We start from the raw sequence: 27,003 nt of genomic DNA, 5'->3' as shown, positions 1-27,003 counted from the left end.
ATTGTTGCACTATTGACATGGTATAGAGGGGCTTATCCTAATACAGACTTAGGATCAGAATACTAAAGTCTCAAACAAGGAAACTGGAGATCCCAAGAAGACCATAAAGTGAACTAGTTTTACTGATATTCACAAAATGAAGGACAGTCATGGTCTACCTTCTATATGACCTTTTCCTGATCTAGGGACTAGTAGCTTTGAACAACAGTACTCTAGCTATAGCTGCTCTAGAAGACACTTAGCTTGGAGAGGATTTATTACTGGAGGGTGTGGGTAGGGGTGTACAAAGCTTATTTATTAGCTGAGAGCTCCAAACCGGAGTCAAGCCAGTTGTCAGAAAGGAGGAAGAGAGGCAAAAGAGGAATAATCAAAACTTAACTTAGAATCATACAGGATCACCTAGGCTGTTAGGGGGTTTACAGATGAATATTGTAATCTTTTCTCCCCCCTGATACTCCTGGACCCAATGTAGCCCAGAAACTGAACTACATTGCTGGATAGCAGATGATTTTTTAAAAATTTTTAAAGATTTTATTTGAATTTTGAGTTTTACAATTTTTACAATTTACAATTTTCCCCCCAATCTTACTTCCCCCCCCCCAGAAAGCAATCTGTCAGTATTTTGTTTACATGTTGTGTACATTGATCCAAATTGAGTGATGAGAGAGAGAAATCACATCCTTAAGGAAGAAACAAAAAGTATAAGAGATAACAATATCAGACAATAAGTTATCTTTTTTTTTTTCCTAAAGGGAATAGTACTTGAAATTTGTTCAAACTCCACGCCTCTTTATCTGGATACAGATGGTATTCTCCATTTCAGACAGCCCCAAATTGTCCCTGGTTGTTGCACTGATAGAACAAGCAAGTCCATCAAGGTCCATCACCCCCATGTTGCTGATAAGGTGTACAGTTTTTCTGATTCTGCTCATCTCACTCAGCATCAGTTCATGCAGATCCCTCCAGACTTCCCTGAATTCCCATCCCTCCTGGTTTCTAATAGAACAATAGTGTTCCATGACATACATATAGCACAGTTTGCTAAGCTATTCCCCAATTGAAGTACATTTACTTGATTTCCAATTCTTTGCCACTACAGACAGGGCTGCTATGAATATTTTTGTACAAGTGATGCCTTTACCCTTTTTCATCATCTCTTCAGGGTGTAGACCCAGTAGTAGTATTGCTGGATCAAAGGGTATGCTCGTTTTTGTTGCCTTTTGGGTGTAGTTCCAGATTTCTCTCCAGAGAGGTTGGATGAGTTCACAGCTCCACCAACAGTGTAATAGTGTCCCAGATTCCCACAACCCTTCCAACAATGATCATTATCCTTTCTGGTCATATTGGCCAGTCTGAGAGGTGTGAGGTGGTACCTCAGAAAAGCTTTGATTTGCATTTCTATAATAATTAATGATTTAGAGCAATTTTTCATATGGCTATAGATTGCTTTGATCTCCTCATCTGTAAATTGCCTTTGCATATCCTTTGACCATTTGTCAATTGGGGAATGGCTTTTTTGTTTTAAAAATATGACTCAGTTCTCTGTATATTTTAGAAATGAGTCCTTTGTCAGAATCATTAGTTGTAAAGATTGTTTCCCAATTTACTACATTTCTTTTGATCTTGGTTACAGTGGTTTTATCTGTGCAAAAGCTTTTTAATTTAATGTAATTGAAATCATCTAGTTGGTTTTTGGTGATATTCTCCATCTGTTTCTTAGTCATAAACTGCTCCCCTTTCCATAGATCTAACAGGTAAACTAGTCCTTGATCTTCTAATTTGCTTATAGTATTGTTTTTTATGTCTAAATCCTATAACCATTTGGATCTTACCTTGGTAAAGGGTGTTAGGTGTTGGTCTAATCTAAGTTTCTTCCATATTAACTTCCAATTTTCCCAGCAGTTTTTATCAAAGAGAGAGTTTTTATCCCAATAGCTGGACTCTTTGGGTTTATAAAACAGCAGATTACTGTAATCGTCTCCTGCTTTGGCACCTAGTCTATTCCACTAGTCCACCACTCTATTTCTTAGCCAATACCAAACAGTTTTGATGACTGATGCTTTATAATATAATTTTAGATCAGGTAGGGCTATAAGCCCCCTTCTTGTGCACTTTTTTCATTAAATTCCTGGAAATTCTTGACTTTTTATTTCTCCATATGAATTTACTTACAATTTTTTTCTAACTCATTAAAGTAATTTTTTGGAATTTTGATTGGTAAGGCACTTAACAGGTAGTTTAGTTTTGGTAGAATTGTCATTTTCATTATATTAGCTCTACCTATCCATGAGCAGTTGATATGTGCCCAGTTATTTAAATCTGATTTAATTTGTGTGAGAAGTGTTTTATAATTGTTTTCAAAAAGTTTCCGAGTCTGTCTTGGCAAATAGACTCCCAGGTATTTTATATTGTCTGAGGTTACTTTGAATGGGATTTCTCTTTCTAGGTCTTCTGATAGCAGATGTTTTAATGAAAGCTAAAACATCTCTTTGTGGATACAGATGAATGGTTTTAGTTCAACAAAAATTTATTGAGAACTTCTTGTTCAGTCATTAAGTAGTCTGACTTTACATGCTATATCTAAATGGTTTTCTTGACAAAGATCCTGGAGTGATGTGCCATTTTCTTCTCCAGTGTATCCCCAATTTACAGTGAGGAACTAAGGCAAATAAGGGTTAAGTGATTTGTCCAAGTAAATTCAAATAGTAAGTATCTGAGGTCACATTTGAACTCAGATCTTCCTGATTCCAGGTCTAGGTTTTATATTCTGCACTACCTAACTGGCCCTCAGTTATTAAGCATTTACTAAATGTGAAAGACTACATTTTTTGTACAGGTCTCTAGGGATACAAAACCAAAAGATAGTCCCTTCTCTACAGGTACTTCCATGTGGAGGTGGTTGGGGGAGAAGAGCTGGCTATGATATGTAAACAGATAAGATGATACAGTATACAGGACTATTTGAGGAGGCTGGAAAAAACACAAACAATTAGGGGGATCATGTCTCAAGAAGAGTAATGTTCTAGAAACTGAGGGATCTTATGCCAAAAGGCATTCAGAAACTGAAGTAAACAGGGTTAAAGTGACTTACCCAAGGATCATACAGTGTCCCAGGTCTTCTTGACCCCAGACCCAGTGTTCTAAGCACTGTACCACCTAGCATAATGAAGAATGTGACTTGAACTGTGGAATTTCCCAAACATGGACTTGGCTTGTTAAGAAATCTGGTTTGCCCTAGTGCTCTAGCTCAGTGATAAACCCTCTATTTAGCAAGATCCTTGTAGGGAACCTCTCCTTTTCACCCTAACAGAAGAAATGACTGGCATAGGTATCCAGACCAAAAGAGCTAGATTATCATGATTTTGAGATTAGGAACTGGAATGTGAATTTAGGATTCTAAGGAAAAGCCTGACAAGGAGGCAATGACAAGTTTTTCTCTTAGCCAGATTAAGAGAATAAAAGGCTTTTTGTTTTCTCAAGCACCTCACCTACCTTCCCTTTTAAAAAAAATTAGTAAAAGTTAACCAGCTAGGGCAGATAGGTGGGCAGAGCACCAGGCCTGAGTTAAAATCCAGGCTCTGTGACAAAGTGTCTCCACCCTGTCACTTAACCCTGTTTGCCTCAGTTTTCTATTCTGTAAAATGAGCTGGAAAAGGAAATGGCAAATCATTCCAGTATTTTTGCCAAGAAAACCCCAAATTCGTCAGGAAGAATTTCATGTGACTAAACAACAAAATTTATTTCCTAGATATTTCTGGAGATAAGGAGTAGCTAATACAGATGTATTCCTGACTTCAGCTCTAGCTTTCTAAAGACCTTGGTTAAAGGACTTAAAGGTCTTAAAGGTTTTAATTCATTTCTTTGTCTCTCCAGAACTCTTCACCAATTCTGAGGAAAAACCATAAAATAATAAAGCTTTTGATATTTCTCCAATACCAAATCCAGCACTTAATCAGTGCCGACCTCCCAACTCCCATATAACCTGAACCTCAAGCTAGACTCCTTATCAGGACCACTGCCCACCACCATACCTACAATTTCTCTGCAGCTTTTCTTTGCTGTTAAGGAAAAGGATTCAGAATATGTAGCATTTTTCCACACCTGATCTTTATTGGATTCACATGGGCTAGAATTTAGGCCCTTCACAACCCTCAAGCATCCTTTCTTCCCCAAGGGTTTAAGAAGATGCCATCATCCTGTGAAGAGTCAACCTAGATTTTGGAGTCCTTCCTCATCACCAACATTCTAGTGTTAGGAAGCCAAAAGGGAACAGGTGGAGGAAAAAAAAGTAAAATATATTCAACTGAATCTAGCAGATCTTGGAAGGATGCTAGACCCCGGAAAAGGGAACTCTGAGACTGGAGTAGGGGGAGATGGGGATGTATACAGAACAATTCTATATGGCAACTTTGAGGAGACGCTTGATGTCTGGTTCGATGTTGATGGTGGGGAAAGATCGACTATATCGGCGAAAGGGCTCACCCTCAGGCCCCACTAGGAACTTCTCAAAGTTCCAGGCAACATCTGAACGACGCACAGGACTCCACATGATGAGCTTGGGGTCTGTCATGAGGGAGAATGGATCATCATCAGGGTAGGGGAGTTTATCCTTCAGGTAGGCAAAGACAGGATGCTCATTCTGCCCATTCACTTCACACTTTTGGACAAGGACAAAGTTGGGCTGGAAGCCAGCCCCAGGGCGGACATACTTGAGACTGTTCAAGATCTCTTCATTCTGACAGTTTTCCTAGGGGGAGAAAAAAATGGTGGAAATGGAATGGATGATATATACCACATCAATCTTTCACATATCTTATACTTGCCATCTATAATCTGTCTCCTCTTCCCTTGCTTTCAACTTTGTTTTCTCCCCAGTCTTATCCATACTTCTCTTCCTTAACTTGAGGTTTTTACTTTGCAAAGTACTTCCTCTTGGCACCTTGCCTATCATCCAAACCTTTCTTGGAAATCTTTATATTTTGCTTCCTTGCCACACACATTCTTTGAACTTTAATAGCTCTATCACTGAATGAGGCAATCTTTTAGCTATATCCTGGGTGTAACCTACTCCGAGTGCTGCTGGAGCCTTGTATTTTAGAGAGGGAACAGGTTGGGGAGGGGGGTACTGTAAAAGATTTCAGATAGTCAGACTTCTCAAAAGAGCTTGATATTACCTTCCCCTTCCCCTACTACTAAGGCTGCTCTTCATTTGTAAGTATTGAATGTAGCCTCTCCCTGCCCCAACAATCCCCCCTGTCCAATAGGAATGGGGCATTGAAGAAATGGGATTTCTAGCCCCTTGCTCCTACCCTTCCATCCTAGAACTGAACAGAGAGGAGAAAACTGTGATGTAGACAATTCTTACTCAAGATTGCCTCTCTCAGGTCCCATTCTCCATAAAGTAACAACAGGACAATGAATGAACTACTTCTGAGCTGATTCACTGATTTCCCACAAGAGACAGAATGAGTTTAAAAGGGTGAAAGATACTAAATGTGTGTGTAGGGGGGAGAGAAAAAAAGAAACCCTTTTCTGGTGAAATAGCCCTGTTCCTGGCTTTGGAGGACAGACATCTGTCTAGCTGTAGATGGTGTAGCTCACTGCACCTGTGTTCTCACTGATATCCTCATCCTTAGCTAATGCTATAAGTTCCTGAATGATACCATTTCTCCTTTCCATTAGCCTAGGAGCCAAGCTACTTCTGTAGCTTTGGAAAAGCTTTTCTCTCTGCCCCACTAAAATCAATTAGTAGAGTCATGGCGAAACCATGTCCCCATCATTCATCTTAAGTATTACTAGACCACTTTTATGTTGATGTCTAGTTAATTGCTACCCCATCATGGGCTCCTTCCAGCTGCTTACTCTTCAGACGAATGGAGTGGCACTGAAGATAGCAGCAGCATTTATCTCTGGCCTATTCCTACTGCAGTGGTCAGTCTAACATGGTACAGATGCTGACTGCTTGTCTCAACCATCCTTTTTGACCTTCCTCCTTTTACCTGCCTCTCTGGCTTCCCTATCTTCACAGCTCTCTGATTAGAATTACCATTGGGACTTGGCTGCTTTCCCCAATGGAATTGTGCATAGAAATGGTATAAACCCTTAAAAGGTAGCTAAAACATTGAGAACTGAATATCTATTAGTGGTACACTTTGCAAAAAAAGGATAGATACAAATGATATTTGGATGAGCATGTACACTGTATAGTCATCCCCTTCACCGATTGACTTGGTTGCTGACTAGCATTTGAGATAAAAACACCTGGTTTTTGTATAGTACTTGAATAGTATAATCCATATTTTTGTATGATATAATCCTTTGTATAGTACTTTTCAAACTGGGTTCACATGCATTATCATAACCCCCCTGCTATTAATATTTCCCATTTTATAGAAGAAAAAATTGAGGCTTAAAGATGTTATCATTAGCCCAGTGTCACATGGCTAGATAAGAGTAAACCCAACCCAAGACTCCAGACATAGATCAGTCCAATTTACTTTTCTTTCCATTGTATCATACACCAGTCTGAGACTCCCACTTTAAGTCATTTGTGTCCAGATGTAGCCATTGAATGGTCAGACTCAGACTGACTGCATAAATTCCCTTTTGCTATCCCATACACACACACACACACACACATCACTTCCACTGAGAAAATATATAGTCCTGCCTCAAGGGCAGCATGCCAGGTACCCCTCACCTGATGCCCAAACTGGTTGCAGGGGAAGCCAAGTATTACAAGGCGCCTCGGGAAGCGGCACTGCAACTCGTTGAGTTGGGTGTAGTCCCGAGTGGTCGTGCCTCAGAGAGAGGCCACATTCTCGATGAGTACTGCACGACCCCTGAAAGTGTTGAAATCTATCTTCTCCCCTTCCAGGCTGGTAGCACTGAGGTCGTAGAAAGATTTGGCAATGTGAGCCATGGTGAGAAGACAGAGTGACTCCTAGATGGGTGTGGAGCCTACTTAAAGGCCCTGTTGAGGGTTGGGTGGGAAAAGAGGAAGAGGAGGAACAAGAAAAAAGGGAGAGTCTTGTCCTTTGAGGTTGAATGTTCCCAGAATGACTTAGCACAAATAATCTTATACCTGTTGGAGTAATCTGAGTAAGTGCCAGTTATTTATAGCCTCTAAACAAAGCACCTGCCCCACCCTGCCCTGCTTGGCAACCTAGGCAGAGTTGATTTGTTATCTCTGGGTATATGTGAATAATTCAGTCTCTGCCCTACCTTAGGAAATTAGAACCCCTGAAATCTAATGGGGCGGAGGGAGGGATGAGAAGTAAAGTGATGGTATATAGTAAAAGCATTGACTCCTACCTACTAGTGGGTTGCAACTTTTCTCAGGGACATTTGAGTGCCCATCACATTCTAAAGAACAAAAATTGTTTGGATGCCCTTATTGCAAAGACCAGATATTACCATTGTGTCAATATTCCCTTAGTCAATGCAAAATGAGACCTTTTTATGATTTTGAGACTAATTACTTTGAGAGCTTCTGAGGCTAAAAATCTATGAACAATCTGGGTTTCCTCTAAACATATCTAAGCTGATCAGCTCTCATAATTAGTCTATCACTAGACCCATACTCAAAACTTTTTTTGTTGTGGGACTCACCAGATCTTATCCTCTGCTGGCATAGCCTTCAGGAATCAAGGGCCTTTGTATCATGAGATATTGGATTAGGACTATAGAAAGGAAGAAAACAAAGCATTTTTAAAGTACTTTACAATTATTATCTCATTTGGTCTTTAAAACAAATGTAGGGGTGTAGATATTATGTTTACAAATCAGGGAATTGAGAAAAAGGTTAAGTGACTGCCCAAGGTCATTCACCTTCTGTCTGAAGCTGGATTTGAACTCAGGTCTTCTTGACCCAGCACTCCATCCATTGATCCACTCTGTCACTTTTATGGGATAAAACCATATAATTATAAATCATTATAAATCATCAAAATATCCTAGAAATACCCAGAATGTCCTCAAATAGCATCTGCAAGAACCAATCAACAAACATTACAATAAAATATGCAGGGTATACTCCCCATCACAAAGTTAATTGATTCCATGAAAATGGATGTTGGGAGAAATAGCATTAAATTGATTGTGTGCCCTTGGGCATTAGCACAAAGAGAGGTGAACTCTCTTGGAAAGTTTCCTCAGCTGTAAAATTAAACCTTTAATACATGCTGGCTATGTAATCACAGGCAAATCATATAACCTTTAGTGCCCTAAGTAACTTTCTTTTTCTTTTCCTTTAAAAAATTCAAATTTTATTGAGAGTTTTCCAGCTAAAAGTTGGCTTGGAAACAAAGTGGTCTTCTCTTTAGCAATAGAAGTCTGATGTATTCCTGTCCATCATGAAAGAAAACTGCTATGGCCAAATTTGGAAGTGTCATTTATAAACTTCAATTCAAATTTCTAGCAGATGACATTTTTTCTATACCAGCAGGGACTTTCATTTGGTGAAAACAAACTTAATGGTCCAAAGTCTTTAAGAATTATATATATATATATATATATATATATATATATATATATATATATATATAAAACAAATCTTCCCAGAGATAGCAAAATTTGTGGGTGTATTATTTTTATTTTACCTGATTTTGTTCTTGACCTATCCTGTAAATCTTGTTTATATCAATGTGAAGATACCCTTTCTGATCAGCCCAGGCCTCAGAGAAAGCCACATAGGCAAGTACCAAACTCCACATATAAGCCTCTTCATGTAGGTGTTTAAATAGAACAGTTCCTAGTGATGATCTTTACAATTTAGTAAACTGATATAACTCTTGTCTTTGGTCATCCTCCCTTTATGATCACCTTTAGTCAATCCCCTCATCCTACCCAAGCACAGTAGACCCTAGCACTTGATTCTCTAGTTTTTTTTCCCCAGGCCCAGTCCAGGTTCTCAGTCAATGCCACTGAAATTTTATGGGGTGAGACTTCTTCCTTGGGGGACGGAGGGACCTCTGGGTATAAGCAATGACCCCTGATCTTAAAGTCTTTGACTACTTGTTTCTTGCCATTGCCATTCTACCACTTCTTATAGTATTTAATGAAGGATTTCTTTGATTTATGCCAATTTGTTGTGCAACTACCTCTTCGTCTACTCATTGAGGGGAAGGATGGTTTTGAATTTACAGAAGTTACAGGTTTGTATGTAGCCATAATGACTATAATGATCATGGTGGATAGTGTCTGTTTGGCCCACTTATTTCCTATCCACCTTAGAACCAGACCTGTCGGGGCGGCTAGGTGGTGCAGTGGATAAAGCCCTGGAGTCAGGAGTACCTGGGTTCAAATCCGATCTCAGACACTTAATAATTATCTAGCTGTGTGGCCTTGGGCAATCCACTTAACCCCATTTGCCTTACAAAAACCTAAAAAAAAAAAGAACTAGGCCTGTCCATTTGCTGAACTGTGTGGTTCATCACAATCTTGTAGCCTAGGAAGTCTTGTTGGAGTCATCTTTGGGAAAGCTCTTCACCATTCCCTGGTGTCTTCTGCTTTGTTTCCAAGGCAGGAAGTACAGAGATCCAGACTTGGAGAGGAAAGTTGTCCAGGAGGACATCATACTGCCATCACCAAAGAGAATTGAAGAACTCTAGATTCTTAGTATCTTTTTTCTTAAATGACTATCAATTTATCCCACGAATAGAATTGTTTGTGAATCATTGTTTGAATGTTGTCTCCTCCATTAAGACTTTGAGTTCCTTTAAAGCAGGGATTGGTTTTTGTGTTTGTTTGGGTTGGGGTTTTTTGCCTTTCTTTGATATCTCAGGTGTTGGCAGGGTGCCTGGCACATTGTAGGAGCTTAATAAATTTGACTGGGCATGTGCAAAAGTTCCCTCCCTTTATGTACATGGAAACCTCTTATCCTAAACAAATTATACAAGTTTAAATAACCAAGAAAGAAAGGAAACCTCACTGACAGGGTTCTGAATTCTAACCTGGGGACTGATAAATATTATTTGGGATCATAAATGAAATGAATATCTATAACTCCAGAGCCCCATTGCCCTACCTCAGTTTGAGCTAGGTTTGAATCTCTACAGAAAATTCTTTAGATACCTAGTTTATTTAAGAAAAAAATGGAAAGGGTGGCTGGGTGGCACAGTAGATAGAGTCAGGCCCTGGAGTCGGGAGTACCTGAGTTCAAATCTGACCTCAGACACTTAATAATTACCTAGCTATGTGGTCTTGGGCAAGCCACTTAACCCTATTGCCTTGCAAAAACTAAAAAGAGGAGGAGAAGAGGGAGGAGGGGTAGGAGGGGTAGGAGGAGGAGGAGAAGAAGGAGGAGGGAGAGGAGGAGGGGAGGAGGAGGAGGAAATGGAAAGAAATAGACTGAGTGTTCCTATAGGAACCCTCTACCTGACCTTATACCAGATTCTTTCCAAGACTGTGGAAAGGAAAAAAAGAGGATTGATACTAATGCCTAAGGCCCAATTCTAGGTTTTGAACTGGAACAGTGAAATTAAGGGAAAAACCAGAGCAAGTTTTAGAGGTCAGATCAGTCTTCTGACCTTACCAACTGTAAGGTCCAAAATTGTTCAATCTGTAAGAAAAATCACTGAGGCAGAGCTCCAAGCCAATAGCACTTTATTAAAGGGTTCATTGAACTCTTACTCTTACTCACTATCTGAGATTCCCCTTTATAGCCAGAGACACAAAAAGGGCAAAGTAAAATATAGTTTTATAGGATGACCAATTGACCTTGTTTTGGGCATTCCAGGAGGGCCAGAAATGATGCATCAGCATGGGTAGTCACAAGATGGGCAATGCAAAGGTCATAAAAATAGGTTCTTCCTCATATTGGGCAAGAGAGAATGGTCCAGGGGTACAAAAATAAGTTAGGGGATTTTACATATAACATTAGGACATCCCTCCCACGCTGAATTTGGTCATTGTGGTTGGGTAAGTGAACTTTATAATTAGTATCATAAAGTTTGGGGCCTAATATAAGAAATTATTCTTTATCTAAGATATGTACATTTTAATATGATTATTTGATTTATATATTCATTGTTGTTTAGACTGACTAAATGTATATTACTAGATAAATACATCACTAACAATTGCTAGCAATCATTACTCCTATGTAATCACACTGAACTGATTACTACAGATTGGAGCAAAATAGGGGTCTTCTTAAAATCATCTTGAGGTTTGTAGAAGATGCTCTAGCTTGCCACCTGGTCCAGACTCTCTACGTTATGGTCTCTGATTGGCTGCTCAGAATCCCAAGCTGATCACAGTTCACAGTGGTTGGATTGAGTGGTCACTGCCCACATGACTTTCCTATAGGTTCTCAGGATAAAAGCAAAGCAGCAAAAGTAGACACTATCTTTCTGTATTCTTTGTACTGAATGAAAGGAAGTCAAAGAAAAGAAAATGGGGACATTCCAGGGCACTGTATCCTACCACTTCCTTTTTTTCCTCACCAGTCTTTTTCTCCTTTTTGGGAACTTCTGGTGAGTGGGGAAGATAATCTTCAGGACACAAATTATCACTTGTCTTCTCAGCATCTTCACCTGGGAACTCCAGGTGGTGAATATTGTCATCATTATCATCATCATCATCATCATCATTCAAAGAGTATAATGAACATAACTGTGGATACATATATACACAGAACCCTGACTGGTATGTTTTTCCTGAGTAACAGTATAATATCAATTAATCAATTAGACTTAATTGGCTTTTAAAATGAGTTATTATGGTGTCATGGTTGGTGCAAAATACCCCCTCCCCATTATCTCTAACATACTCTCTCATTAGTCTATAGAGAGTCTAAGGAAAAGTGGAGCAGAGCATAGAGTATGTGTGTCAGACATTATGTAGTTCTGAGTTTCTGGCAATCATTTTATAGTAGTCCCCAAGATGTTTTCATTAGGAGTAGTTGGTAGATTTCTCCTAGAATCCTTGTAGAGTCTTAAAACTGCCTTTTCTTATTATGTCTTGTATATTCTCATTTCTCAATATAAACTCCACACCAAATGTTCCAGAAATGCTGCAAAGACTACAAAGTAAATGAAAAAAAGTCTCAAATTCTCCAGCCCTTCCTTCCTCCCTTCCTCCCCTCCCTGCCCTGCCTCTGCTTCAGAAGTAATTCCTTCTCAGGTATTTAAAACTATAGGCTTTGACTACAAAATTGCAAGATGCTCAAATTCCTAGGTTCCAAAGTGATCTGCTCTTTTATGCAAAAATGCACAAGATATCATCAGATTCCCTCAACCAATCTGAACATAATTCCTGTGCAATATCATTCCAGTTCATCTAAGGACATTCAAGGACATCTAAATTGGTCAAGGATTTTTCTATACTTAGCCTGAAGTATGTGATTGATTAGTTGATATAGATAACCTTGTTCATTTCTCTGAATGAATTAATAATTGGTTTTTCCTCACTGGACAAGTGTATCAAGTCATAGTATCCTATCTCTGAAATGAAGGGAATAATGGATTCCTTTATCTAACATATGTAATATTTGTATTAATATATATGATTTCTATACTCATGTTAGTTGATTAGACTGACTGAATGTATATTACTAGATAAATATATCACTAATAATTGCTAACAATCATTAATAACCTCTATGGAATCACACAACTGATTAATATTGATTGGAGCAAAATAGGATCTCATTAAAATTTGTATCCCATCTACTTAAGTTTATGGAAGGTGTCCTAATCTGCCACCCAGTCCAGACTTACCTCTCTATAGGACCAAACACACACACACACACACACACACACACACACACACACACACAACCCTACATATATTAAAGTGGATTAATAGATAAGAAAACAGAAATAACATACATAATATATATTTGATATGGGAATGTTTTGTAAAACCAGGCAGGAGCAGAGAGAGAGAAATAAATATAGTCAAGGTCAGAAAAATGAGAAAAATAGAAAAAAGAATAAAAAACTATATCTGTGCCGCAAGAAGAATAGTCAGTTTTTTATATAATGATTTATAGTCTTTCAAAAAGTATATAAGTAGCTTTTAAGCTCTTGACATCTGTTGTCTTTGGTTCAGTACACTGGAGTGAAGGACTGGAACTAATATAGGAAACTATTGTATCTCTATTTGGAATGAATTGATTGCAACCTCTTTTATCCATGGGGAAGAAGTGGATGAATAAGTGGAGAAGAAGGAATTTTAAGTTTCTGTTCAAATTTTAATGATTAAAGCAAGAAAAGTCATAAATAATGCAGAGATAATAAAAAATTTTGCCTCTGGGAATCAACTTTGGGGATAGGGCACAATTCCTTTCTACAGTGCACCCTTACATTTTCCCTTGTAGTCCTCTGCTGGTATAGTACAATCCCCAGAGTATCAACATGGTGCCCTTTTCCTAAGATCTTTCTTGAGGAAGCAAAAGCTGGATTCTAACCTGTGAACACTACACCCTAGTCTCCCAATAGTTTTTGCCCCAGATTTAAAAAACAACTCCTAGTTATGACTGAAAAAAAAATGAACTAGAAGCATAAAGAGGAGAAAGGAATAATCACCTAGACCAAGACTATGTAGTGTCAGTAAACTCCCAAGATTTATTTATAGAATCAGAATCTCTTACTTCAAAGGCAACTTGTACATATTAATTTTAATCCTAGGAAGTTAAAGTTTCTGATACTTTGGCTGTCACTCACCAAACAGTCTTCCATCAGCATCCTGTTGTACCCTATGGTAGAGAAATAGCTGGGAAATGGGCTACCCAATCTCTCTCTCTCTCTCTCTCTCTCTCTCTCTCTCTCTCTCTCTCATAATTGGTAGTAAGTGACTGATCCAGGGGTCACACAACTAATAAGTCCTCCTGACTCTGGTAGTGCTCTGTATAATGTACCACTCCCAGATACCCATTCTCTAACCTTTACCCCTAAATCACTATGAATATTGTGGGAAACAGTCGTCATAAAATATCCATTCTTCACTATTCAATGCATAACTTTGATCATGCCACTCCATTGCTCAAATAACTTCAGTGATTCCCTATTCCATATCAAATAAAGTCCAAATTGTATCATCTGACATTCAAAGTTCTTATTGTGATTGCATTTCACTTCTCCATCCTTATCTGACATGACTTTTATTTTATGTACTCCAAACAAATTGGACTGCTTGCCATTCCAAAACTAAAACAGCTTGAATTAGAAGGAAATGCAAGAAGCTGAGAGAAAAAAAAGTACAATAAATTTCTCTGATCAAAGTCTTATTTTATCAAATATATAGGGTGTGGGCAGGTAGGTGGTGCACTGACCTTGGAATCAGGAGGATCTGAGTTCAAATCCAGCCTCGGACACTTAATCATTGCCTAGCTATGATTATATATATATATATATATATATAAAATTCTTTGGCAAGTCACTTAGCCTAATTTCCTTAAATAAATAAATTTTTTAAAAATCCAAATATATAGGGTGCTAAGCCAAATTTGTAAGAATGATATCAAGGAATATGAAAAGAACAGTTTTCAAAAGATTAAATCAAAGCTATAAATAGTAAAAATACCCTAAATCACTAATAATCATGTACATGAGATCGGCTAGGATGGCAGAAAAGGATAATAACAAATGCTGGAGAGGATGTGTAAAAATAGATACTTCTCTGTAGGTAGGGCTGTGAATTAGTCTAAGCACTCTGGAAATCAATTTGGAACTATGCCCCAAAAGCTATGAACCTGTGCATACCATTTGACCCAGAAATACTTCTACTAGGTCTATACCCCAAAGAATTCAAATGGAAAGGACCCATAAGTATCAACAATATTTGTCATAGCACTGTTTGTTATGACAGAGATTAAGAAATTGAAGGGATGTCCATCAATTGGGGAATGTCTGAAGAAATTGTGGTGTCTGAATATGATAGACTGTTATTGTAGTATATAAAATGATGAAGGCAATAGTGTCAGAAAAACCTGGGAAGATAAATGAACTGATGCAAAGTGAAGTGAGCAGAACCAGGAGATCAATTTATATAATAATAGCAATTCTGTAAAGCTGATCAATCTATCAAAGACTTAGCAATTGATCAATACAATGATATCCTATAGTTTCAAAGGACTTAAATGAAAAATGCTATCCCATAGAGAATTGATGGACTCAAAAGACAGTTTGAAGCATATATTCTTTTCTTTTTATTTCTTTTCATAACATGACTAATGCACAAATTTGTTTTGCATGACTTCATATTTGTAATGTCTATTGCCTTCTCAATGGATGGAAGGAAGAAGAAAATTTGAAATGGAAAAGAAAATTAAATTTTTAAAAATTTAAACACCTCTTGGGAGGAGGTATTTTCTCATTCCTCTTATTTGGGACCAAGCTTGTCTAGAACATATTATTAAAGAAATATTTTAAAATTATTCAGGAAGGGAACATAATGGGATTATCAAGGACAGATCAAACTAATGTTTCTTATTCAACCCAGTCATTTGACTAGTAGATCTAATGCTTAATACACACTCATGTTCTTTTCCTATCATTCATTTCATTTATAGCAACCATATGTCATTCCTTTACACTTTGAGTCAGTCCCCTGCCTTTGGATTCTTTGAAGACTGAAGTGAAGACTGAAGTATCGATAAGAAGAATGATAAACTCTAAGTGATAGTGCAGATAGGCAGATCTTGGAACTGGTTAATTTACTAAATTCAAAGAGAAGTGGCCAGTGTTAACATGGAAGGAAGTCTCTAGTAAAGTACCCCAGAGAATGGGCAGCTAGGTAGTAGACAGAGCACTAGCCCTGGAATCAGGAGGACCTGAATTCAAATTTGGCCTCAGACAGTTACTAGCTGTGTGACCCTGAGGAAATTACTTAACCCTGATTGCCTCAAAAAAAGTATATAAGTATACCCTTTTCAATTTGGTATTTGGTATACTCTATTCAGTATTTCGGTCAGTTTATCAAATTTTCAGATATATAAATTTAGGAGCAATATCTAACACATTAAATGACAGAATCAGTATCAAAAATATCTTGACATGCCAATCTCAACAAATCTAATGGGAGAAACTGTTAATAGGAACAAATGTAAAGTCTCATACTTTGACTTTATTTTTAAAAAATCAGCTTCACAAATAGTGTGGGAGGAACATGACTGGATGTTTGTGTGAAAAGGAGCTGGGAGTTTTTAGTGAGCTGAAGACCTATATGAATCTTCAGGATAGCATGGCAGTAAGAAAATGAAGGTGGTTTTCTCTTAGAAGGATCCATGCTGATGTAAATGTACCTTCTCAAGATTCAGATCACAATCCATTTGTAGAAAGAAGAATATCAACCAATATTTTGCCACGTAGGCTAGGATAGTCCTTTCCTTTAAAAAGTATTGAAACATGGGGCAGCTAGGTGGCACAGTGGATAGAGCACCCGCCCTGAAGTCAGGAGTACCTGAGATCAAATCAGCCTCAGACACTTAATAATTACCTAGCTGTGTGGCCTTGGGCAAGCCACTTAACCCCACTGCCTTGCAAAAACCTAAAAAAAAAAAAGTATTGAAACAATCCTTGAGACTTAATTGGTTTAGGAATCTGAAGCTTCAAGCCATTGACCAGGTTCCTGGTCACTTGGTATCAAAAAAAATAAACAGGTTACAAGGAGCTCCAACTGCTCCCTCAGATGGCTTACTAGTAGACCATCATGGGCAACACAGAGAGAGGAAAGTCTCAAGCAACTTGATCAAGGCTATATTTTCAATGACCGTCTTCCTTTCTTTTCTCCTGCCATGGTGAAGCAAGCCTCCTTTTTCTTACCTTGTGAATGTTTCATTAGTATCTTATTTTGTCCTTATCTCAATCAAACCTGAAGGATCTGAGTGGTTTGTTAAGACCTGAACTACTATATTATCCATGACTTCTCAATTTGTATGATTCTTATACATATCCTTCCTAAAATTCTCCAGAAAAGATCTATTTCACATGATGGAGACCTTCCCCTACATTATTTAACACTGTGTGAGAACCCCTATAGCACTTCAGTTGTCCTTGTTATCTCTTGCTCTCATTTTTCTTACCCTACATTTCCTTTATACCCACTGCAGGCATGTCTTTTGTCCTGAGTCACCTGCAATTCTGATTGTCTGAAGATGTTAATGAAGCTATATGATATCTTTTCATAGAACCCCATGATGTTTTTTTTAGACTGTAATAGAGGAGGCATAGTATCTAGAACAAAAGAAGTGTTTTTCTCCTCTCCTTTACTGATGTCTGGAGTAACATGTTCAGATCTTTATACTTCACTTTTAAAAAGCACTGAAATTGGGGTGGCTAGGTGGCACAGTGGATAAAGCACGGGCCCTGGAGTCAGGAGTAATAATTACCTAGCTGCGTGGCCTTGGGCAAACCACTTAACTCCATTTGCCTTGCAAAAACCTAAAAAAAAAAATTGTGAAAAAGCACTGAAATACAGGAGCATGACTGGAATGGAAAGCATGCCAGAAAACTGCAGTAAATTCTTTGGAACAATTGTGAGAATCAGTTCACACCAATTTGGCAGAACTGATATATAATTTTAATGTTGATTTCGGCAAATTGATTGTTAATTTATTTGAATCCCACCACTCCTTTGGAGCTACTCTCCCAAACTTCCATTTGTACTAGCAGGCTAGGTCCCCAGATTAGGGCTACTACATATACTCAGGGTTACAGAGTTAACCTGGAGGTGGTTTCTAATGCTCTAAAGTCCCCACATATGCACTTCCCAACATGTTTATCACACAATTATCTTTGGGGAAGAGTTATTTACTATGGTGTTATGGTAAAAATGGTTTGCACAAAATATCACCCCAGAGGTTTGCGACACATTGTCCCACCAGCATCTATAGAGACCAGGGGAAGTGGACTCAAACTTAGGAAGCAATGTGACAAGAGACAACTCACAGCCCCTGTTTGCAGAAAGTCTTTCCTAATGTTTCCTAATGTTCTAATGTATAGTATAGCTTTCTGCTGGGCTCCTTGTAGAGCCATGAATCTACCTTTCCTCCTCATAATCAGTTTATCTTTGGCTCACAGTGCAGACATGTGCACCCACTATTGCTATCCTGGGAATGCTCTAGGATGTATCTGATGCTCAAAATTCTCCTGTCCTCTGAGGTTCATTCATTAGGCTCTCCTCTGGTCAATGTAGGGAAGGCAGGAAACTGAGGCAGTAAGGGTGGACTCCTTGTACCATGGCACCATAAGTGATTCCTTCTCAGGACTTTGACGGGAGGTTTCTCTCTCTTGTTAGGTGCTCAATTCTCTTGGGTTTTTGAACTGTCCAAATAGAAGATTTCTAAGGTGTGACCAATCCTAACAATTTCCTTTCTCACCTAATTAAAATTCCTTTTGATTAATTGATCGATACCCAGATTGTAATTCCACTTAGTTAAAATTCTAAAGAATTCAGTGAGACTCATCTCCTTTAACAAAGGTCCTCAGAACTAAATAAGGCAGGGTTACCCTCTTTTTACAACAGCATTGGTTGAAGGAATTAAGGATACTTGGGAGAGATCATTTAATAGTGACATGTAACTGTCAGTGTTTGAAGGACAGTCAAATGGCAGAGGGATAAGACTTAGTTTTCTTGGGCCCATTGGGAAGATCTAGAAACAAAGGGTAGAAGTTGGATAGACCCACCTTTCTGGAGAGAAATTTGGAACTATGCCCAAAGGGCAACAAAAATGTGCATACCCTTTGATCAGCAGTGCCACTACTGAGTCTATACCCTAAAGAGATGATGAAAAAGGGTTAAAAATAACATTTGTACAAAAATATTCATAGCAGCCCTGTTTATCGTGGCAAAGAATTGGAAATCAAGTAAATGTCCTTCCATTGGGGAATGGATTAGCAAACTGTGGTATATGTACGTCATGGAACACTATTGTCCTATTAGAAACCAGGAGGGATGGGAATTCAGGGAAGCCTGGAGGGATTTACATGAACTGATATGCTGGGTAACATGAGCAGAACCCGAAAAACACTGTACACTCTAACAGCAACATGGGGGTGATGACCAACCTTAATGGACTCACTCATTCCATCAGTGCAACAATCAGGGACAATTTGGGGCTGTCTGCAATAGAGAATACCATCTGTATCCAGATAAAGAGGCATGGAGTTTGAACAAAGTCCGAGGACTATTTCCTTTAATTTAGAAAAAAAAACTGATATCTTATTGTCTAATCTTATGTATTATACTTTATGTTTCTTCCTTAAGGATATGAATTCTCTCTCATCACACTCAATTTGGATCAATGTATATAACATGGAAACAGTGTAAAGACTGACAAATTGCCTTCTGTAGGGGGTGGGGGAGGGAAGTAAGATGGGGGGGGAAATTATAAAACTCAAATAAAATCTTTAATGGAAAAAAAAAGTTGGATAGACACAGATTCCTATTTTATGTAAGGAAAACATTCCTATCAGAGCTGCCCAACCTTGGGAGATAGTGATTTCCTTTTCCTTGGAGATCTTCTGGTGGAGCCTGGATGACTGCCACTTGTGGAAATATTGTAGGGAAGAATCCTCTTCAGGTTCGATTGAACTAAGTTACCTCTGAGCTCTTTAGGGACAGGAAGGATGCTGGATTTCATGTTTTGTCTCTGACGGGCTAGTCCAGTGCTTTTTCTCACGTTAGGCAGGTGATAAATATTAGTGGATAAAATGATAACATGAATTGGTGTAAAAACAGCCAAAGGGTCAATTCCAAAGGTGCTTATAAGGGGGCATGTATGCTTCCAAAGAAGCAATAGAGATAAGATTCAGGCAGCTGAATTTCCTGTGAGATTTCCAATGAATTCACAGCTAAGTGACCACAAAGGGCTCTGATGCTTGAAGTCCAATAAAGGAATCAAAAAAGTAATTGTATTAGTGCCTTGGATTTCTTCTGAGGAGTTCAAGACTCAAAGGAGAACAATGTATAATAATGCAAATAAAACCAGTAAATGGCAGCTGAATTTCGATTAATTGCAATGAATAACCTTGGTTCTGAAGAAGTGACTGACAGACCTCCTGGGTTCAGAGGTAAGGTTTTTTTTTTTGACATTATGTTTAAGTGTTTTCAAGTGTGCCAAGAGTTTTTTTTTTTTTTTGAGGGAGAATGGAGAAATATCATTTTATGATTTTATAATTTTATAATTTTTCAAGGCATTAAAATGGGAGAGGGAGAGCAAAGTTCAAAGTTAAAAATGAGAACCTAGAGCAGTCTATGACTATTACAGTTTTTTAATGCCCAGACTGTTTTTTTTTTTAAGTTTTAATCTCTCCATTTTTAAACTGGAGGCATCATAGGCTATGGGATCCTTGAGTCAGTTCCAGTCTTTCAAGTTCCTTGAGAGTAGGAACTTTTGTTCATTTTTGCCTTTCTATCCTGACTTAATGGTTATAGAGACCTGGCCTCAAAATCAGAAGACCTGAGTTCAGATTTAGCCTTTAGCCTTTCTATGCTAAAAAAATAAAATCGAGTATTCCCTTATGTCAGAGGAAACCAATGTTTGATTCTCTCATGGGGAAATTTCTATGTCTCTTTTAAGAAACAGTTGGCAGTGCAGTAAATTGAGAATTGGACTTGGAGTCAGAAAGATGTGAGTTCTAAACTCTCTCAGATATTTATTAACTCTGTGATCTTAATCATTTAACCTTTCTGAGCCTCTGATACTTCTGTAATAAGATGAGATTAAACTCATTGATTCCTTTCCAACTCTGTATCTATGATCCTATGTTCTTATGATCTGTGACCATAGAAAAATTACCTGATTTATTAGGGTCTCAGTGAACTCTCTAACTAGATGGCATAGTGGAGCACCAGCCTGGCATCAAGAAGATTCATCTTCCTGAGTTCAAATCCAGCCTAAGACACTAGCTATAAGACCTTGCACAAGTCACTTAGCTTTGTTTGCCTGTTTTCTCATCTATAAAATGAGCTGGAGAGAAAGAAGTGGCAAACTACACCAGTACCTTTGCCAAGAAAACCCCAAATGCAGCATTGGAAAGTTGGATACAACTGAAAGTGACTCAATAGTAATAGAACTCTAAAATCTAAGTGGCAGATTTAATGATTTGCAATGGCAGAGAAAAGTTCTTCACTAAGAACTTCCTACACTAATGAAAGCATGAACCCAGTTAAAAGAAAAACTCTGCCAAGCACATAATGGATGTTTAAAAAATGTTAAAATGAAATTAAATGAATTAAACAGTGTTAAACAATGTTGGCAATTCTGGGGAAGAAATGAAGGAAAATACTCTTGACGTTGTGCCATCCCGACTTTTCAGAAAGGGTTCTTATCTCTCTTGCAATCTAGGTCTGGCTAGAGCTGCCAGACATGTATGCAGGTAGCCAAAAAGAATGTTGTGTTTTTTTTTTAAGGAAAGGATTCCCTTAAAGCTCCTTCTCTCAAGGTGAAATTTGCTGTTGTTAATTTTTTTTTAAAGTAAAGCTAGGGGCAGCTAGGTGGCGCAGTGGATAGAGAACCGGCTCTGGAGTCAGGAGTACCTGAGTTCAAATGTGGCCTCAGACACTTAATAATTACCTAGCTGTGTGGCCTTGGGCAAGCCACTTAACTCCATTGCCTAGAAAAAAAAAACCTAAAAAAAAAAGTAAAGCTAGCAAGAATTGGGGGTGAGCTGTGCCCTTTGCTGAGGTTAGGAAGGAGACTTCCAAATCTCTACCAGGCAATCAAGTAATTAGTATTTGCCAGTGACAATGGAATGAACTATTAAAGTGTCAACATGCCCCGAATATGTTTTCATATTTTTCCGGTACTCCCTAAGGTTTTCTTAAATCTTCCATCGACTACTCCCTTGTAATCCCTTTGCCGCAGGACAGAATGAGTTTTTAGTCCTGTCATATCTCAGTAGTTCCCCTCATCATAAGTGCTGCACTGACCCTTAGTAATCTCATCCCACTTTTTAGGAAAAGCAATTTTTCTAGTGGCAGCATATAATTGTGTGTGTCAATAAACTTACAGAGCAAGATAATTCACATGACTTTCCCCTTTCAATTTAACAGAAGAAGTATTAGATTATTTGTCAGAATATAAAAGTTCTAACTTTTCTACTTATTGTCTTTCAGAGCATGAGTAACTAAACTTCCTTGGTTTTGTCTTCTTATCTGTTCAGTGGAGGTAAGACTACTTTCCCTGTCTACCTCACAGAAATTTTGTACAAATGCAGTAATTGTTGTGAAAAACTTTTGTACTACACAGTACTATAAACACATAAGGTGATGGGTAATCAGTACTTAGCATTGAAAGGGGCTTAGAAAACATGTATTTCCAACCCCATTTACAGGTGCTGAAACACAGGTAGAAAGCCAGTATTCAAGGTCAGCCTTATGATCTCAAATCCAGATACACTAACTTTCTATTTCTAACCCATTCCTCCCCCTTTCTACCCAATATATCCCTAGCTTCTTCAGCTTACTGAAGTATTTATAGCAGCTAATTTTGTGGGGGCAAAAGAAAATCTGAAGATAAAGAGGATGCCAAATAATGATATAATATACTGGAAGAAATAAGAGAAAAACTGCTTTCAAAGAGACATAGAAAGTCTCATATGAACTGATGCAGAGGGAAGTGAACAGAGCCTGAAGAACAAACTATACTCTACATAATTATTACAAAAACAATTTCGAAAGACTTGAGGACAGATCAACTAAATGATCAATTATTTTCCAAAGGACCAGTAAGGAAGAATGCTGCCAATCTGATTGGGAGATAGTGCACTATTATGAAAAGAAATGCATTTTTGGATGTGACCAATGTGGAAATGTTTTGCTTGGTTATGTGATATAAAGTTTTTCTCTTTCTTTTCAGTTGGAGTGGGGCAGGGCATAGAAGGAAGGAGGGGAAAAAAGAATGCTTTATTTTTGCCTTTGCTTCCCTGAAGTATCTAATATATAGTTGAAATGGACTGGAAAGATTTGGTCCTTTTTCAGAATTTTAAGTAGACCCTGTTCTACTTCCAATTAAAAATAAATGCTAGTTTTAAAAGACATTCCTGTGATGAAGATGATAATTAAACTTCCCCAAGAACCTCTTACAGCAAATGTTGGGGGGGGGGTTCTTTCTTGTGTTTCATTTTACAGTTTCAAACCATTTCTCAGAAGGATAAGAGATATTGCAGCCTCCAATGTGGACTTGTTGTCATTAGATAAACTACACCAGGAATCACAGTACTGTGACTTAGGGCAACTAGATCCCTCCTTTATACTAACAACCCCAAATCTCTATTCCCCTCTCACTAAGACTTTCTATATCAGGACTGTGATACTGCAGCCCTGCTGAGATTTGAAATTTCCTTTATTCTGAAAACATCAGTGTTTAAAACAGATAAGCCCCTGCTCACAGTTCATACAATGAACCCCAGACACAGGACAGCAACATTCACAAGTCACAGAGACAGGCAGGGGCTTAGAAATCAATGTCATTTTTGGATCAAGGCTGTGTGCCAAGACAGCAAGGGGCAGGGATGACAGAGATGGGCTAATAGACAAGGTGAGAACTGCAATGGCCTAGTCTTCATGCCATTTCCATGGGCCATTTCCTAGTCTTATGGAAGAGGTATGTAACATCAATACTGCCCCCCCCCAAAAAAAAAAAAGGCTTCTCCCTTAAAACAAAATCTTACCTTCCACCAGTAGGCACTTCCCCTAACATACAAATATTTTCTTTCCAGGACCCCTAGCAAGGAATAGAATCTAGCCCCTATCCTCCTGAGGGAAGAAATGTGAATCTCTGCCCAATTTACAGTACCTACCACAAGCTCATGGATGTAGGGAGAGCTTAGAAAATGTATGAATTGAATTGGAGGCCACCTTTACCCAAGATATCACTGCCTTACTCTATGTCCAGAAGGACCTTCTAGTTTGAAGGCAGGAAGGCAAGGCTTTATCTGTACTGAGATATTGTGATTTCTCCTACTAATGACTTTATCCCCTCATACAGAATGTGTTTTGTATTGTTATAAAGTACTTACAAACCCTTACATATTATAGTCATCTCTGCTTGTGTCTGTTCTTTCTAATCTATACACTCCATGAGTGCAGGATTCCAGTGTTTTATGTAAACTCTATTTGTCCTCAAGCAACTATTGTAGTGTAGGCCCTCACCACTTCACAGTGGTTCTCTTGCAATAAGGCTTTTGGTTGGTCACCATTTTAGTACAACCTTTGTTTAGCTGCCAAAGCGATTTTCTAAAATGCAGGTCCAAACAGATTATCCTCATACTCAGTAAACCAATTTCTCCCTATCACCTCCAGGATCAAATATAAAGTCCTATTTGGAATTCAGAGCCCTTTATAATCTAGCTCCAATTAGTCCCTCTCCTTCACCTTTCCAGTCTTATACCTTACATAACTCTCTTCCCTCCAACCCTCCACATAATACTCTGATCAAGTGACACTGGCCTCCTTGCTTGCTATTCTCCACTGCTCAGTTCTGGGTATTTCCCCGGGTTCTTCCCTATACTTGGAATGTTTTCCTTCTTCATCTCTGCCTCTCAGCTTCTGGGTTTCCTTCAAGTCCCAACTAAAATCTCACCCTCTCTAGAAACCTCTCAAACTCTAATTCTAGTGCCTTCCCTCTGTTTTTTTATTTCCTATTTATCCTCTATGAAGCTTCTATTTGCTTATTCTCCCCCCCCCCCATTAGAGTGTGAGATCCTCGAGGGCAGGGAGTCCCTTTTGCTTTTCTAGTATCCCCAGTACTTAGTGAAAATCTGACACTTAGTAGGCACTTAATAAATGCATATTGACTATCAATTAAGCACCTAATAGAGACTTAATTTAGCTGATTTAAAAGGAGTCCTATAACTTTTTCTCCTCTTCCTTAACCTTTAGTCTCTCCTTAGTTATTTTCCTTCTAGCCTCAATTTATTCCCATTTTTAGCTTCCCTGGTCTTTCTGTAACCTGAGTTATAGGGAAGAGACTGAACTGAACTATTTAGATAGTGTATTGGAAGGGGTTCATGGTCAAGCACACACTCTTTACTCAATGAATCTTGCTTCTAAGTTGTTGAATCCCTAATAGACATGTAAAGAGTCCCTATCTGAGGTAGCTGGATAACTGACCTCTCCTCTATGCTGCTCCTCTATTGGGATGCCAGGGTGGGGTGACTCTAAAGGGGAGCTGATTATCCTAATCTTCCCAGGGTCAAGCTAGAAGGCAAGTTGGGTCCAGCCTAGGATTCTGACATGTGAAGCCTCAAGAACCCACAAGGTTCTTGATATCTTCTGAATTAAAGGAATTCTAGATAAACATCACAGCCTCCCTTTTTCCTGCTGGCAGTCACAGTAATGCGCTTTCAGCTGTAAATATTCCATCACCAACAGCCCACTGGAGGAGCAAGATGCACACGTTTCATCCTTAAGGGTTTCCAAAATGTCATTAAGAGCTTCTCACCTAAGCTTTTGTACTTTTCCCACTCCTCATCTTCATTCCTGAAACAAAGATAGGATATACAAAAGCCTATGGCCTTCTTTCACTAATTCCTTGTCAAGCAAATCCATGGCTTAGGTTAGGAAGGAAGTTGGATTCAAGAAAAGGTTCCTGAAGAGATAATGTTTCTCTCTCCAGTCCCAGAGGATCACAGGAAAATGCTTTTCTCAGTTAGAAAGTGAAGGCAGAAAATTAACTCCCCCTTTTCTTGAAGGTGCAGTCCAAGAGATGTTGCCATCATCTCATAGACTACCCTGCTCTTCCATGGCCCCCCAACCAATCCCTAAGAGTTTGTCTCTATTGGTAACATTAGTCCCAAAATCTTCCCCATAGTAGAAATTCATCTCCCTGATCTATTTGCTTTAAATATAGGAATGTAGGAACAGAAAAATGCATGTGCTTTTGAGTAGGAAGAAAATAGGAGGAGGGAAACAAGATCAACTTGACAAAGAAGTCAGTTTCCTCCCAAACAAGGGAATGTCCTTCCCACCCAACCAGAACCCTTTTCCTTAGCAGCTTCTTTCCTTTACTCAGCCTCTGGCTGATTTTTTTTCTACCTCCACGTTTAATTTTCTAGTAGGAGAGGAACTTCACTAAAAGTTGGGAAGTAGCAAAAACTACTAGAAGGAGTGAGGCAGGGTCAGACACCAGGGTAGGGAGTGGGAGACTTGGATGGAGGAGGGAGTAGGTAGGCTCTGCCACATGCTAAGGTACTGTCCTGCTGCTCCCTCCTAGTTTCCTCACAACACGATGGCAAACGTGATGCAAAAAAGAAGGAATTCCATAGGTAGTGGTACTTCCCTGTAGTGAGTAGAGAAATAAAAAGTCTCATGAACCTGGTTCCAGTTCCTTAAACAAGCCCACCAGGCAGAAGGGAAGAGAGAGAAGAAAGGAATGGAAGAGTTGATAACACTGATAGTAACAAAGGGTAGGCAAATCTCGTGTTTGTGTATGTTTGTGTGTGTGTGTGTGTGTGTGTGTGTGTGTGTGTGTGTGTGTGTGTGTGGTGTGTGAGACAAAGAGAGGCAAAAGAGTAGATGTGTCTATGGTCTCAGGCACTCTAGGAAAATAGCAAAGAAGCAAGATGGGGAAGAAAAGGGATAGAATTGTAGATGCTCATCACTACACAGCTTGGGAACATGGGAAGCCTGAGGTTCAGGGAAACATTTAAGGACACTAGTGCCTGAAGGGGAAAAGAAGGTCACTAAGAGAGGACAGGGACTCTGCTCCAGAGGCTGGACAATAATACCTACTGACATTCAATGAAGTTATCTGGGTGAGGGAAGAGCAATAAGGGAGTGAGACCCAGAGCCCTTTACTGTCCCCTGGTCTGTGGAGGGGAAATTGTGGTACAGGGCAGGAGGGGTGCCCTGCATGGGTTCTTCAACACCAGCAATTTTTTGAAGAGTTCCCTGTGCCCTCAGTTTTGTTGTCTTTCTCTTCCAACTCAGCCAGTGCCAATTCCTCCTTAGCATGTGCTCGGAGACCGTCAAGCTCTTTCTTGTGTGCCTGCAGAACCAGTTCAGTCAGTCGAGTGAAGGACTAGGGGACAAAAAGACATAGGTTAGCTCTAT

The 27,003-nt window shown here is 38.8% G+C and overlaps 2 protein-coding genes across 5 annotated transcripts in view; both read right to left on the bottom strand.

The window, feature by feature from the left end:
- Positions 1-563: 563 nt before the first annotated feature.
- On the bottom strand, positions 564-7,913 carry GPX2 (glutathione peroxidase 2). 3 transcript variants are annotated; one of them, XM_074236109.1, is made up of 4 exons: positions 7,831-7,913; positions 7,612-7,682; positions 6,701-6,973; positions 564-4,747 (listed from the first exon to the last, which is right to left on the bottom strand). In XM_074236109.1, exons 3-4 carry the CDS (start codon positions 6,920-6,922, stop codon positions 4,397-4,399), a joined length of 573 nt encoding a protein of 190 aa, XP_074092210.1. In that variant the 5' UTR covers positions 6,923-6,973; positions 7,612-7,682; positions 7,831-7,913; the 3' UTR covers positions 564-4,396. The 3 variants fall into 3 exon arrangements, with proteins under 3 accessions (XP_074092210.1, XP_074092208.1, XP_074092209.1); XM_074236107.1 differs by lacking the exon at positions 7,831-7,913 and having other exon boundaries at positions 7,612-7,699; XM_074236108.1 differs by lacking the exons at positions 7,612-7,682; positions 7,831-7,913 and having other exon boundaries at positions 6,701-7,101.
- An 18,464-nt stretch (positions 7,914-26,377) lies between these two features.
- The window catches only part of RAB15 (RAB15, member RAS oncogene family), a 50,997-nt gene continuing 50,371 nt past the window's right edge, over positions 26,378-27,003 (bottom strand). For both annotated transcript variants that reach the window (XM_074236105.1, XM_074236106.1), the window contains one exon: positions 26,378-26,971. In XM_074236105.1, coding sequence (XP_074092206.1) covers positions 26,813-26,971 — 159 coding nt within the window. In that variant the 3' untranslated portion in view covers positions 26,378-26,812. The remainder of the gene's footprint in view (positions 26,972-27,003) is intronic.

This window comes from Macrotis lagotis, chromosome 4 (assembly GCF_037893015.1).
Source record: "Macrotis lagotis isolate mMagLag1 chromosome 4, bilby.v1.9.chrom.fasta, whole genome shotgun sequence".
Lineage (NCBI taxonomy): Eukaryota > Metazoa > Chordata > Mammalia > Peramelemorphia > Peramelidae > Macrotis > Macrotis lagotis.
The sequence above is the reverse complement of the archived record's forward strand: the minus strand, read 5'-3'. Positions and strand labels throughout refer to the sequence as shown.